This window comes from Helianthus annuus, chromosome 4 (assembly GCF_002127325.2).
Source record: "Helianthus annuus cultivar XRQ/B chromosome 4, HanXRQr2.0-SUNRISE, whole genome shotgun sequence".
In the NCBI taxonomy this organism is placed as follows: Eukaryota; Viridiplantae; Streptophyta; class Magnoliopsida; order Asterales; family Asteraceae; genus Helianthus; species Helianthus annuus.
In genome coordinates, this window is record NC_035436.2 from 12,479,143 (window position 1) to 12,492,478 (window position 13,336).

The following is a 13,336-nucleotide window of genomic DNA, read 5'->3' on the forward strand; positions in this document are numbered from 1 at the left end:
TTTAAAATAGTTTTATTGTCTTAACTAACTTAAGACGTCTATTATAATAAAGATGACATCGTGAAGTTAGTGATGATTTTTTTATACTTAATGTCTAATTAAAAAACTTCCACAAATCAATACCTACTAGCACCCAAATCAGCATAAGGACCAGCATGCACCAAACGTCCAAACTCATCAATTATCGAACAACTATCCACTTTTTTCAATGAATTCTCCAAATGTTGAAATCATTTCAGATTGCTTCATTAACCCAAAATTCGTATCAGAAGCAGCAAAGAAACCCTTTTACTTCTCACCATGGGATCTCCTCATGCTTACTACTAACTACATTCAAACCGGTCTCCTTTTTCGCTTGCCTGAAAATCAAGATTTCTCTATAACCACCTTCTTGGATGACCTCAAAGAGTCTCTTTCCACAACACTTACTCATTTCCACCCGCTCTCCGCCCGTTTAGCCACGGTAAAACACGAAAACCCGCCTTCTTTAACCGTGTTTTTGAACCCTGAGAATAGCCCCGGAGCTAGATTTATCCATTCGGCTGTTAATCTAACCGTGGATGACATCCTTATGCCAACGGACGTGCCCTTGGTTGTTCAGTCGTTTTTTGATCATCACCAAGCTGTCAATAACGACGGTCATGAACTCTCGTTACTGTCAGTAAAAGTGACAAAACTTGTAGACGCTATCTTTATAGGATGTTCCATCAACCATATGTTAGTTGATGGAACCTCGTACTGGCATTTCATCAACTCCTGGTCAGAAATGTTCAAATCCAAAGGGCAAAACAGTCATTTAACTCACATCTCACGTCTTCCAATCCTTGACAGATGGATTCCAACAGGATCCGACCCGATTGTCAACCTCCCGTTTAGCCATGAAGATGAATACATAAATAGACCAAACCGCCCAATGTTGAGGGAACGAATCTTTCACTTCTCGTCGGGTTCGCTCGCTAAACTCAAGGCGAAAGCGAATTCGGAGTGTAATACGACGAAGATTTCCTCTTTACAGTCGCTCTCGGCCCTTGTGTGGAGGTGCGTCACACGCGCCCGGCGGGTTCCAGCAGATCAAGAAACCGATTGCATGATGGCCATTAACAATAGAAGCAGGATATCCCCACCTTTACCTGAAAATTACTTCGGTAACGTTAATATTAGATGAAACAATTAAACTTAATTTATGATATGTATATGTACTTATGTTTGTGATAGCTAGAACTCGGATCATAGTGATAAGGTATGGTGGATATTATAAGCGGGTAATTCAAAACTGCCAATGACAGTTTTCCCGCTTAAATTAACCGCCAAGTTTGTCATGTATATAAGTGTAAGGACCGGCAACATTAACCGGTACCACGACACTCAATTCTCTACGATAATTGTCTGTCCATTCATTCGTTATTGTTTGTTCAAGTATGTCAAACATGTCCGCTGCAAACAGACGTTTACATCATCAGAATGATGATGATGTTCTGATTAAACCATGTTCAACCCCAACATGTGGTATCAGAGCCACGGGGACAACCCTTCCATGCCAACACTGCCAAGATGAAGAAACCAGACTGCAAAAGAAAATTCATCGGACAAAATTGTGTTATTATTGTCATCGCCCAGGCCACTTCATATACGACTGCAAATCAAAGGAGAATGATGAAAACACACAACTTGTCTCTCAAGCGGTAAATGCAGGGATACGAAAGCAAAGGGAATCGGTAGAAGAAAGGAACGAGATGATTGTGACTGGTTCAGAGGGCGGTACATGGGGAGACATATGGTATGTTAGTCTTTCATTTACACAACACTATGCCGGTAATCTAAATGTTTTCAAGCGTATCAAACATTTAGTGGGGGTTGAAACCAACTCGGGGGAAAACGATTTCTTGTTTATGCGGGGCATAGGGGTTGTAGAAGTCAAATCCAATAATGAAAAGTTGTTGATTCAGGGTGTCTTATACACACCAGAATTAGATAGAAATGTACTCAGTCTAAATCAATTAACAATGCAAGGCTTTACGGTTAAAAAGGATGGAGATACGTGCAAAATATTTCCTATGTTCTCATCTCCAATCAATAACACTGTAAATGAAATAACGGGGCTGTCGAAGGAAGATGAATTAGGCCTAAAAGAAAAACAAAAGGTCATACGGTTGAATGATGTAAATGAAAAATACAAAGAGGAATACCTTAACTCCTATTTCGAAGATTTACACGTTTCCTCTGATGAAACGGATTGGAGTGTTATGATCATAAGGGCTTTAGAATTCAATGATTTCAAGGATTGTGTGAATCTGTTAAATATGTTGGAGGATGGCAAGTTTGTGTTCCATTACAAGTACGAATTAGAAAAGAAATTCGATGAAATGGTGTCTTGGTTTGTTATAACTTTCCTGGGCATAACAACTAGGCCAATACCTCTGGTGATGACCGAGAACAGGAAAGTTGATTTGCTGAGTCTGTACATGATTGTGGAACGGGATGGTGGTTACAACAGTGTAACCGAAGATAATCTCTGGCCGATTATCGCTAAAGACATGGGCTTTGAATACAAGGATGGTGAATACATGCGGACCGTTTATGCCATGTATTTAGATATTCTAGTGTATTATTATAAGTTTAAAGATGTGCAGACAAGAGCCAATGAATCAGAAAGAATGAAGGAAAGGGAAGATGTACCTGAATGCAGTCTCGGAAGGAGCACAAGTGCTGAAGAAATCAAGAAGGTAACTGAAGTGGAATCGTATGCGCTGTATGCAGAAAACAGTTGGGAAGGAGCATGGAATGCACACAAGAAAAGAAGAAAATTCAACTTTGATTATGCAAGAAAAGCTGTTGAAGAAGCAAATGCAAGCGTTCTCAAGGGTGTTTCTAAACGTAATTAAGTTTAGGGGGAAGTATTAGATGAAACAATTAAACTTAATTTATGATATGTATATGTACTTATGTTTGTGATAGCTAGAACTCGGATCATAGTGATAAGGTATGGTGGATATTATAAGCGGGTAATTCAAAACTGCCAATGACAGTTTTCCCGCTTAAATTAACCGCCAAGTTTGTCATGTATATAAGTGTAAGGACCGGCAACATTAACCGGTACCAAGACACTCAATTCTCTACGATAATTGTCTGTCCATTCATTCGTTATTGTTTGTTCAAGTATGTCAAACATGTCCGCTGCAAACAGACGTTTACATCATCAGAATGATGATGATGTTCTGATTAAACCATGTTCAACCCCAACAGTTAAGCACATGAATGAACCTAAGTTAGCTTTCTAGTTTATTTTTTAGAACTTGTTTTTTTTTATTAGTTTTGCAATAGTGTGATTAGATTAGATTAGGGTATGTTTAAAACTTTTTTTTTATAAATGGGTTTTTTGAAAAAGTTTTAAAATGAAGAATGACAAATAAATGTGCAACAAGCTGCGCCGCAACCAATTTTTGAATAGCAAGTCCCATTATTTCAAGATTACATATTTCTAAAAAATTGTTCATGTTTGTGTGAATATATATATTTGTAACATAATTTGAGATGAATACAATTTATCCTGACCGGGATCTACCAAACTCTAGGTAATATGGTTCAGACAGTGAGGGCACTAACAACGGCGAGGGAGTTGGGTGATCATGGTGTCGGGTGGGCGGCATTACGGTTGCACAGAGCTGTGGCAAGACATAATGGTGAAAGAATTAAGGAAGGGATGGAAGCGTGGGTGAAGAGCCCGTATGTCGTAAATGCGAGGGTGCATTTTGACAAAAATAGTGTATATATGGGGAGCTCGCCTAGGTTTGACATGTATGGAAATGAATTTGGAATGGGGAAAGCATTGGCGGTTTTGAGTGGGTATGGTAATAAGTTTGACGGAAAGGTGACGACGTATCCCGGACGGGAGGGCGGAGGAAGCATTGATTTGGAAGTCTGCTTGTTGCCGGAACACATGGCTGCTTTCGAATCTGATGAAGAGTTCTTGACTATTTTTAATGAATAATTTCACTAGTTAAATGTAATCTTTAAATTCTTGAGTTAAGGTAATGAAAAATTTCTAAGCTTTAATATTTTTAGTGTTTTTCTCATTTAGGTGTATACCCATTTTAAGTGGAGTTTTATATTGATTTATTTAACTCTTAAAAAGAAAGGTCGGTGCTACAGTCGCACGAACACGTGTCATCATTTGAATGGCGTATAAAGAGACATACATCGGCAAGCGCAAACACAACAACAGAAAAAGAGCTAAAAAGCAACACCCGCAAACGAAAAACCATCTAGAAAAAAAAAAAAAAAAACGAGGAAAAAAAGTCAAAAATATAGAAGGAAAACAAAAGGGAAAATCACGAAAATAGCTATTAACCCACACTTTTTACGAAATAGCCACTTGAGGCGTCTCTTAGAGACGTTACACCACCTTCCGTGGCGTCTCTAAGAGGCTTCAGCCTTTTACTTTTTTTTTCTTTTCCACCATAATTCTTAAACGAGCACAACTTTTTCATATAGTAATATTTTTTAAATTTCACAAAATTAAATAGAATTTTATCATTTTTAATTTGGTGTAATTTTAAAAATTTAAAATATATATTATCATATGCAAAAGTTATGTCCGTTTAAAGTTATGATGGATAAAATATAATAAAAAAAGGCTGAAGCCTCTCTTGAAACACGCTACATTTACCCCATTATAGTTTAAAAAAAAAAAAAAACAAAACAAAACCTAAACTAACTCGTTTTCATATTTCAAAAGTATTTTCAAACGCATGAATTCTCTTAAACAATTCTATTTAAAAGGGTTAGAACTTGGTGACAATATACTTAGACTATCTTCAATGCTAAGGGCTCCCTTAGACGCCCTTAGCTGCCTAATCAGCTGCCACATCATATCCTTATAAATTTTTAAAAATCCTTATCCTTAAAAACCCTAATTTCATCTCCAACCATACAAACATCCTTACACATTCTTATATTTTCCACATCATCGCCCATTTTCCTTTAAATTTAATTACTTAAATTAACTAAATACAAACATCCTTACACATTCTTATATTTTCCACATCATCACCCATTTTCCTTTAAATTTAATTACTTAAATTAACTAAATGTATGCAAATAATTAAATGATCAAATAATTAATATAAATAATTAAGTAGTATCAAAAAAGTAAATAAAAGTTTGGTAAATGAAGTGTATATACCGAGTTGGTGAATTTTAAATAAAAGCTTGGTAAATAAAGTGTATATACTGAGTTGGTGAATTTTAAAAAATAAAAGTTTACAAAACTAAACTAGATATTAAAAAAAATAGAAATGTCACTACAGCAAACCGATTATTATTATTTTTTTAAATTGTTTTTTTTTTAAATTTGATTTTATAAAACTTAAAAAATTTAAAGGTTTTCTGTGTAATTTACTTTAACTAGAGGGGTGATTATAAAACTTTAACATTAAAACAACTTCTTTCTATTTACCTTTTACACTTCACCTTCTCTGCAACCTTTCTTTTTCCATTAAAGCTCCATTCAAGCTATTCAAGCTTTCCAAAATTTCACAGCAATTTGGAGCCTTATTCCAAGTCTTCACATTCTTCATGGGTGGTTGTGTTGAAGATTCCATATTATCGTTGAAATAAAAGAAAAAAAATGAAAAGGAAGTGGCACAATAACCAAAACATATGACGCCTTTGCAGTAGGATTTTTCTCACGGATCTGTCCTAATCAGATATGCTCCGTTGAGCCTGTAAACTTGGATTTATGCCAAGTCATCTCGGACGGGTTTACGGATCTTCAGTTGGAGATAGTCTTATCATATTTAGCGTATTGTTCAGAGTAAAGTGTAATTTGTCACACTGTGGTTTGGTCTAGATTGCATTCTGACACTCTATCTTTTAACTTTCGCCAAATGACACCTAGCATCAGTCAACGGTTAGGTTGACCGTCTGGAGCCGAAGTAAAACGGTAATCTCGCATCATAAACCCTTTATCTCTTGGAGTATGCGCCCTGTGATTGACCATCATCATCATCATCATCATGAGTTACTAGTTACTGTTTAATTTATTTAATTGACGTCAATGATAAATTTTGAGTAGAAATGACAACTGGACTGGTTGCTTAACAGAAATGATATATTAGTTATCTTGTTTTTAAAATATGCCTAAGGGTCAATTTCAGTTCATAATCATAAAATTCCTCAACTTTCTTTATAGTTCCACCTATGCAAATACACTAAATTTGACTATTTACTATTTCTTATGCAATACTGGAACTTTCAAGGGCCGGGCTGAGTAATTGCTATTCGTTAAAAAAGATATGAAATTCCACCTATGCAAATACACTAGATTTGACTATTTACTATTTCTTATGCAATACCCATAAATTTAAAACATCCATAATGCTAAAAATCAACAAAAAAACTAAACTTTGTTCACTAACATGCCTATTGCACTACAGAAGAATACTGATTACATGTTAAACGTCGCCCATGGCTTTGTAGCCTAGTGGCATTTTGGGGGTGGGATAAGACTTTGTGTAGGTCCCTCTCGGAGGATCGAGAACAAACCTAAACCTTGTTATACTAACTCACTAGCGAGTGCGGAATCCAAGCTAGCGAGCAAACCGAGATAATACAAGAACAACCACAAGAACACACAAGATTCAACGATTAACACCACTTGTATTAATGCGTAGAAAGTTTCCGGTTACAAGCACAATGTTTACAATCAGTTTGCAAACTCTCAAAGTGTGTGTGTGTGTTTCGGACAGAATGCTCTCCACAGAATGTCTGTCTCTCTAAGTGTGCATCTATCTTTCACACTACACTGCATGGGTATATATATACCCAGCCCATGATGTCTGGTCGAAGGATCCGATAGATGGTCCGAAGGATCATCTATCGAGGACAAAGTATTCGAAGGATAAGCAGGGACCTCGAAAGATCATCTTTCGAGGTCTAATCATTCGAAGCATATCTTTCGAGCACCTCGAAGGATCAACAGTATCCTTCGAGGCTATCCTTCGATTCAGACAAACATATCAAACATATTCCAACTGTTGGCCAAGTCAAACTAGGAGGATAGTTGACTTGGTCAACTTACAGACTGACTTAGGACATCGTTTACATACAGACCGAATACAGACAAAGTACAGACACAAGTGCACCAACAAACTCCCCCTTGGCTGTAGCTTTGTCTTTATCTTCCATAGTTGCAGACTTGTCTTGAACTTCGACGGTCTTTGGTCTTCGAGTTACCAAAACTCTGATGTCCTTTCAAGTCTTCAATGTCGGAGGATCTTCAAAGTCTTCACGTCTTGAAAGTAGAGAGTGTATCAACAAACTACCCGTATCATGTAGGAAGTGTGATGACAAACTCCCCCTTAACATAAGCTCCCCCTTGAGTTATGCTCGTGAAAAGACTTTATCTTTATGAAGTGAGATCCTTGTGGTGTTGATGATGGCCAGCGGCAACTCGATCATCTTCATCTTTTGAGCGCCTTCTCGTCGTGTCCTCATTCCAAGGCTTGTCATCGACCATGTTCTCCTAGCCTTTAGAATCTGCACATGCAAGAAATCTAAACGCGTAATGAGAACAACTGCTTGGAATATAGTATAAACAAATGACACACGAATGACCATGTCACAACCAAACACCGTCCGACAGTTTGAAAGTTTAATAAATTTGCCAATTTTAGTTTTAACTTTCAAACATGCAAATTTTGACCGTTTATGAAGATTTAGTCAGTTCGGTTTTCATTCAGGTTTCAGGTAACGAAGACTCGAGTTCCAACATCGTACGATCGAAAATAAAGCAGAAATAAAATCTTTTTTTTTTTTTTTTTTTTTTTGGCTTTTATAAAGTTTATATTAAAACACGCCTAAAATCTTTTTGGTATTTTTGAAATTAAAAGAAAACAACAATTTAAAATCCTTTGAGTGTTATCAAACGACATCACCGCTAATGTCGTGCTGATATGCACCAAACGACGAAACTGTTTAAAAAGAAAACAATAAAAGTTAAGCAGTAAATAAATAAATATATACAAACATTCTTTTTGTGAGTTTCGAGGGTAAGAGAATCATATCAGTGTACGGTCATGCCAAAACACTCTTGTTGTTCAGTTAGTTAACATTAAGATAAGCATCCTATAACAATTATCGGTATTGTTGTCCACTTAAGCTCAACTTATCAGATGTAATCATGGCGAGGGGATACGTTAAGGTATGATTTATACTTACCGACCGGTGTTCATCCACATCACGACACATTCCCGTATCAAGGTATGCACGAGAGTTCATCTTACCGGTGAGTATACCGATTATCATCTGTTTGACCGTATAAATTGTGAGATACTCACTTATTTTGAATTGAAAACAAGCCCTATGTGATATAATCACTTATTGATGAGGAACTTGATTTTCGTATGCATGAGGGCACAGGTGCAAGTCCGTGAACAGGTCAGTACTTCCGTACAGCAGAGAGACGAACTTGACACCCGGATAAATGTGATATTTTATCACTTATTTGATTTGGACATGTGATTGTTTATCACTTATTGAGGTCGAATGCAGTATGTATTATGTACACGTATGTATAGTATCATGGAAGATCTAGACTTGCGTCCCCGTTATTTTTCGGTAAAAGATACAACCATGACACCCAGATGATAAGCAGCATAAAGACCGAATATCTCAGAACCTCGGCAATCTATCAAACGAAATTTCGGTACTAAGACCATATGCCAATGAATGGTTCCCACCTGGTCTTCAGTCGATTAAGATTTATATCACCCTGCACACTTTAAAATGATTGTGAGCCTACCGATACATCTTATATAGAGCTGCTTATCGTTTTGCATTTAAGGTTTAAAGAGGTTTGGATAGACCACTGATGTACTATCATTTTCTCTTTTGCTCGCCAGGAAACTCATTTTTGTTTTTCTATTGTTTTTGTGTTTTTGAAATTTTTCGATGTTTTTGGATTTTCAGACTTTGGATTTACTCCCCCTAAATTCAATAAACTAAGATAAATTTAAAACACACAAAGATATATACAAAAATGATTTTCCGATGTTGGTTTTACTCTTGCTTGACCTTAATGCCATTTACCAATAATAAGAAGTCAAATCTAGATTTGTCAAAAGCTTTGGTAAATAAGTCGGCACGTTGGTCATCGGTGTGGACCTTAACAACATCGATTAGCCTTTTTTCAAAGCAATCACGTATGAAGTGATATTTGATTTCGATGTGTTTGGTCTTTGAGTGCTGCACAGGATTTCTAGTGATATCTAAAGCAGCAGAATTATCAAAGTAAATAGGAGAAGTTAGGAATTCAAAACCGTAGTCCCACATTTGTTGCTGGATCCAAAGAACTTGGGAGCAACAACTTGAGGCAGCTATGTATTCAGCTTCGCATGTTGATGTAGCGACACACGTCTGCTTCTTGCACTGCCATGTAACTAGGCGATTTCCTAAGAACTGACATCCAGCCGTTGTGGATTTGCCGTCGATTTTGCATCCGCCAAAATCAGAATCACTGAAAGCTACCAATTCAAAGTTATTATCCCTAGGGTACCACAGACCGGTGTCAGGGTACGCCTTCAAATAACGAAAAATCCTTTTAACAGCAGCAAGATGTGAGGCCTTCGGATTAACTTGATATCTGGCAAGAAGGCACGTCGGGTACATTATGTCTGGCCTTGATGCTGTGAGGTACATAAGAGATCCGATCATAGCGCGATAGTTTGAAGGGCTAACAGCTTCTCCCTTCAAGTCTGGAGTAATTCCGTGATTAGTTGGCAATGGGGTACCAATGGGCGTTGCATCAGACATCTGGAACCGGCTCAAGATGTCGCCAACATATTTAGTCTGATGGATGAATATCCCAGACTCTGTTTGTTGTACTTGAAGGCCCAAGAAGAAAGTCATTTCCCCCATAGCACTCATCTCGAATTTCTCCTGCATAATGCGCTCGAATTCCCTACACAAAACATCATTAGTAGAACCAAAAATAATGTCATCAACGTATACCTGTACCAGAAGAAGATCTCCATCTTGTTCTTTGATGAAAAGAGTACAGTCGATAAGACCTCTACGAAAACCGTTCTCCAGCAGATAGTGAGATAAGGTTGCATACCAAGCTCGCGGTGCCTGATGTAGACCATAGAGAGCTTTGTTAAGCAACCAAACCCGATCGGGATGGATAGGATCTTCAAAACCTGGAGCCTGTTCGACGTACACCTCTTCTTCAACCACACCATGTAAGAATGCACTTTTCACGTCCATCTGATAAACCTTGAATCCTTTGAAAGATGCATAGGCTAGAAAGATTCGAATTGCTTCGAGACGTGCCACTGGTGCATACACTTCGTTGTAGTCGATCCCCTCAATCTGACGAAAACCTTGAACGACTAAACGTGCTTTGTTTCGGATAACAACTCCGCGGTCATCCTTTTTGCATTTGAAAACCCAACGGGTACCAATCTTCTTGTATCCAGCAGGTTTCTCTACTAGTTTCCAGACACCCAGCTTCTGGAATTGTTGCAGTTCTTCCTGCATTGCTTCAACCCAAGCGTTATCTTTCAAGGCTTCTTTCCACGTTCTTGGTTCTTCCTGTGAGACATAACACGCGAAGGACCAGTCGTTTTGTTGCCCGGATTCTCGAATAGCTGCATACAAGCCTGCATTGTTGTTGTTTCGCAACATATTTCTTGTTTGAACGCCACTTTGCACATTTCCAATGATGTTTTGTTGAGGATGGGTATTATGAATCCTTGTTTCTGGATTATCTGGAACTGGAACATTTATACCCAGGTTGTTGAGGTTAAGATCAACAACCAATTCAAGGCCCGGAATTGACGAAGAGGATGATGCAGTAGCCTCAGCTGTTCTATGTGTATCCACTGGAGGAGTACCCTCTGAAGTACCATGAACTGCTGTTGTAGGAGCTTTCTGATCTGCATCTAGAAATTCATCATCCTCTGAAGATTCGTTCAATTCGTTTGCATCATGAAAATCCTCATTGTTGAGAGTATTGTTGTTCACCGAAGAAGATGGTTCTTGATTTACAAGAATTGGACGAATCACCGGTGAAACTGTAGCATTGTCACTCTCGAAAAACATCCTAGCCGCAGCATTTTCTTCAACGGCTTCAACATTGATCGAATTGAAGAAGTCATCGTACTCAAACATCCAAGGTTGACCCGGATTTTTGACTGGCAAGGTGTGCCTTTGTACTCTGACCTCAGACCATTCCTCGACCCTTTTAGTCTCTAGATTCCAGACTCGTAAGTTAGGGGTGGCATACCCAAGAAAGTATCCATCAATTGCTCTTGCCCCAAACTTTCCATTAGGATCGATGATTGTGCATGGAGCTCCAAACGGTTCGAGATAAGACAAATCTGGTTTCCGTTTTTGAAGAAGCTCAAAGCAGGTCTTGTTGTGCCTTTTGACTGTAAGGACTCTGTTCAATGTGTAACATGCAGAGGCCACAGCTTCAGTCCAGAATGGAATGGGTAGCTGCGACTCTACCAACATTGTCCTAGCAGCCTCGATCAATGTGCGGTTCTTACGTTCAGCGACACCATTCTGTTGAGGAGTATAAGCTGCACTAAACTCATGAAGAATACCCTTTGAAGTGCAGAACTCCGTCATGGAATGATTTTTAAATTCAGTACCATTGTCGCTACGTATCCGCCTAACCTTCAACTTATACAAATTCTCAATCTGAATGATCAAGTTTTTGATAATGCCAAAGGTTTCACTCTTGTGTGCCATGAACGCAACCCAAGAAAATCTTGAATAATCATCAGTAACCACGAGGCAGTATTGATCACCCCGAATACTCTTGTGCTTGACAGGACCGAACAAATCCATGTGCAAGCGTTCAAGAGGAACTGCCACCGTGTTGATCTTCTTTGTAGGGTGCTTCTTCTTCGTTTGCTTTCCTTTCTGGCACGAAACACAGACGTCTTGAAGATGGAAATTTTTGAGGGGAACACCATTCACCAATTCATTTGAAACCAAACGATTCATTTTTCGTAAGTGAATGTGACCCATTCGTCTGTGCCAAGAGATAGTGTCTTTTTCTGTGGCTTTGGAAACGAAACAAGTTGCTTGTGCAGACGTAGTAATAGCCTGGCTCATGTCAAGGACGTACAAATCATTTATCCTTGGAGCCGACAAGAGAATCCATTCTTTTGGAATTTTGAAGCCGGGTTTCAGCACATAACATCCATTAGCATCAAAGTGTACTGAAAATTTCTTGTCACAGATTTGAGAAACACTGAGAAGATTGTGATCAAGCTGCTGCACAAAGTTGATCTTGTCAAAGCTGACAATCCCGTTAGATATCATTCCTTCACCCGTAATGTATCCACCTTTATCTCCAGCAAAAGCAACATAACCTCCTCTAATAGATTTAACGTCGTAGAGAAGCTTCATGTCGCCCGTCATGTGCCTGGATGCCCCACTATCAACAATCCAATGACTACTGATAGTTCCTCCTGAAGCACCCTGCACATGAACTCAAATGAATTAGTTGGAGATGGGGACCCAAGCCATTGTGGTCTTGGGTCTTCCATTTTCATCAATGACAATAACTTCTTGTCTTTGATGGTTGGTGAATTGTGATGGTCCCCCTGATTCAGTAACCGATTTAGGTTTCCATGTCTGTTTTGTTTTACCAGTGTCTTTCTTTAAAACTTTAACTTCTTGATTGTTTGAAGTTGTAGAATTGTCTGGTTTTACAGCAACAGATTGTTTTTGAACCACATCGATTTTAATTGCTTTTTCAATCTTCTTGACCTGTTGCCGTTTCTGTTTCTTTTCCCTTTCTTTTACAAGTCGGGGATCTTGTTTTGTGGAAACAGTAGGCTTACGGTCAGTTTTGCCACGGGGATCATCAACCTTTCCTTTCTGCTTATGAAGATATGGGCAGTTTCTAATAATATGCCCAATGGTTCCACACTCAAAACATGATCTTCGTTCAACAAACCCCGAAGAATCATGTGATCGCTTAGCCGAAGATGTTGAACTTTGTGAGCCCGAGGTACTAGGCTTTGAACTGCTTGGTTCATTTCTTTTCTCGACAATAGTTTTCTTGACAAAATCTAAGTTAGATTGATTTTCAAACTTTTCAATTTTGTCTGTTCTCGTCGATTTCACAAAGTTAACATTTTTCTTCTTCTTTTGGTTCGGCTTCTTTTGGACTTGAGCCGGTGATTTTCCTTTAGGCTTGGTGTGATTTTGCTGTTTTGGCACTGTTGGTAATTTCTTGTTACCAAATTGCTTTCGGATTTCAGCTTTTGGAATAGGAGGACACTGTGTAACTGTAACACGTGGTCCTGTCTTTCCCAAA

The 13,336-nt window shown here is 38.3% G+C and overlaps 1 protein-coding gene across 1 annotated transcript; it reads left to right on the forward strand.

The window, feature by feature from the left end:
- The first annotated feature begins 208 nt into the window (after positions 1 to 208).
- LOC110932949 (uncharacterized acetyltransferase At3g50280) lies at positions 209 to 3,988 on the forward strand. The gene is made up of 2 exons (XM_022176200.1): positions 209 to 1,145; positions 3,573 to 3,988. The coding sequence occupies exons 1-2, from the start codon at positions 209 to 211 to the stop codon at positions 3,986 to 3,988; spliced, it is 1,353 nt and encodes a 450-aa protein (XP_022031892.1).
- Positions 3,989 to 13,336: the final 9,348 nt, after the last annotated feature.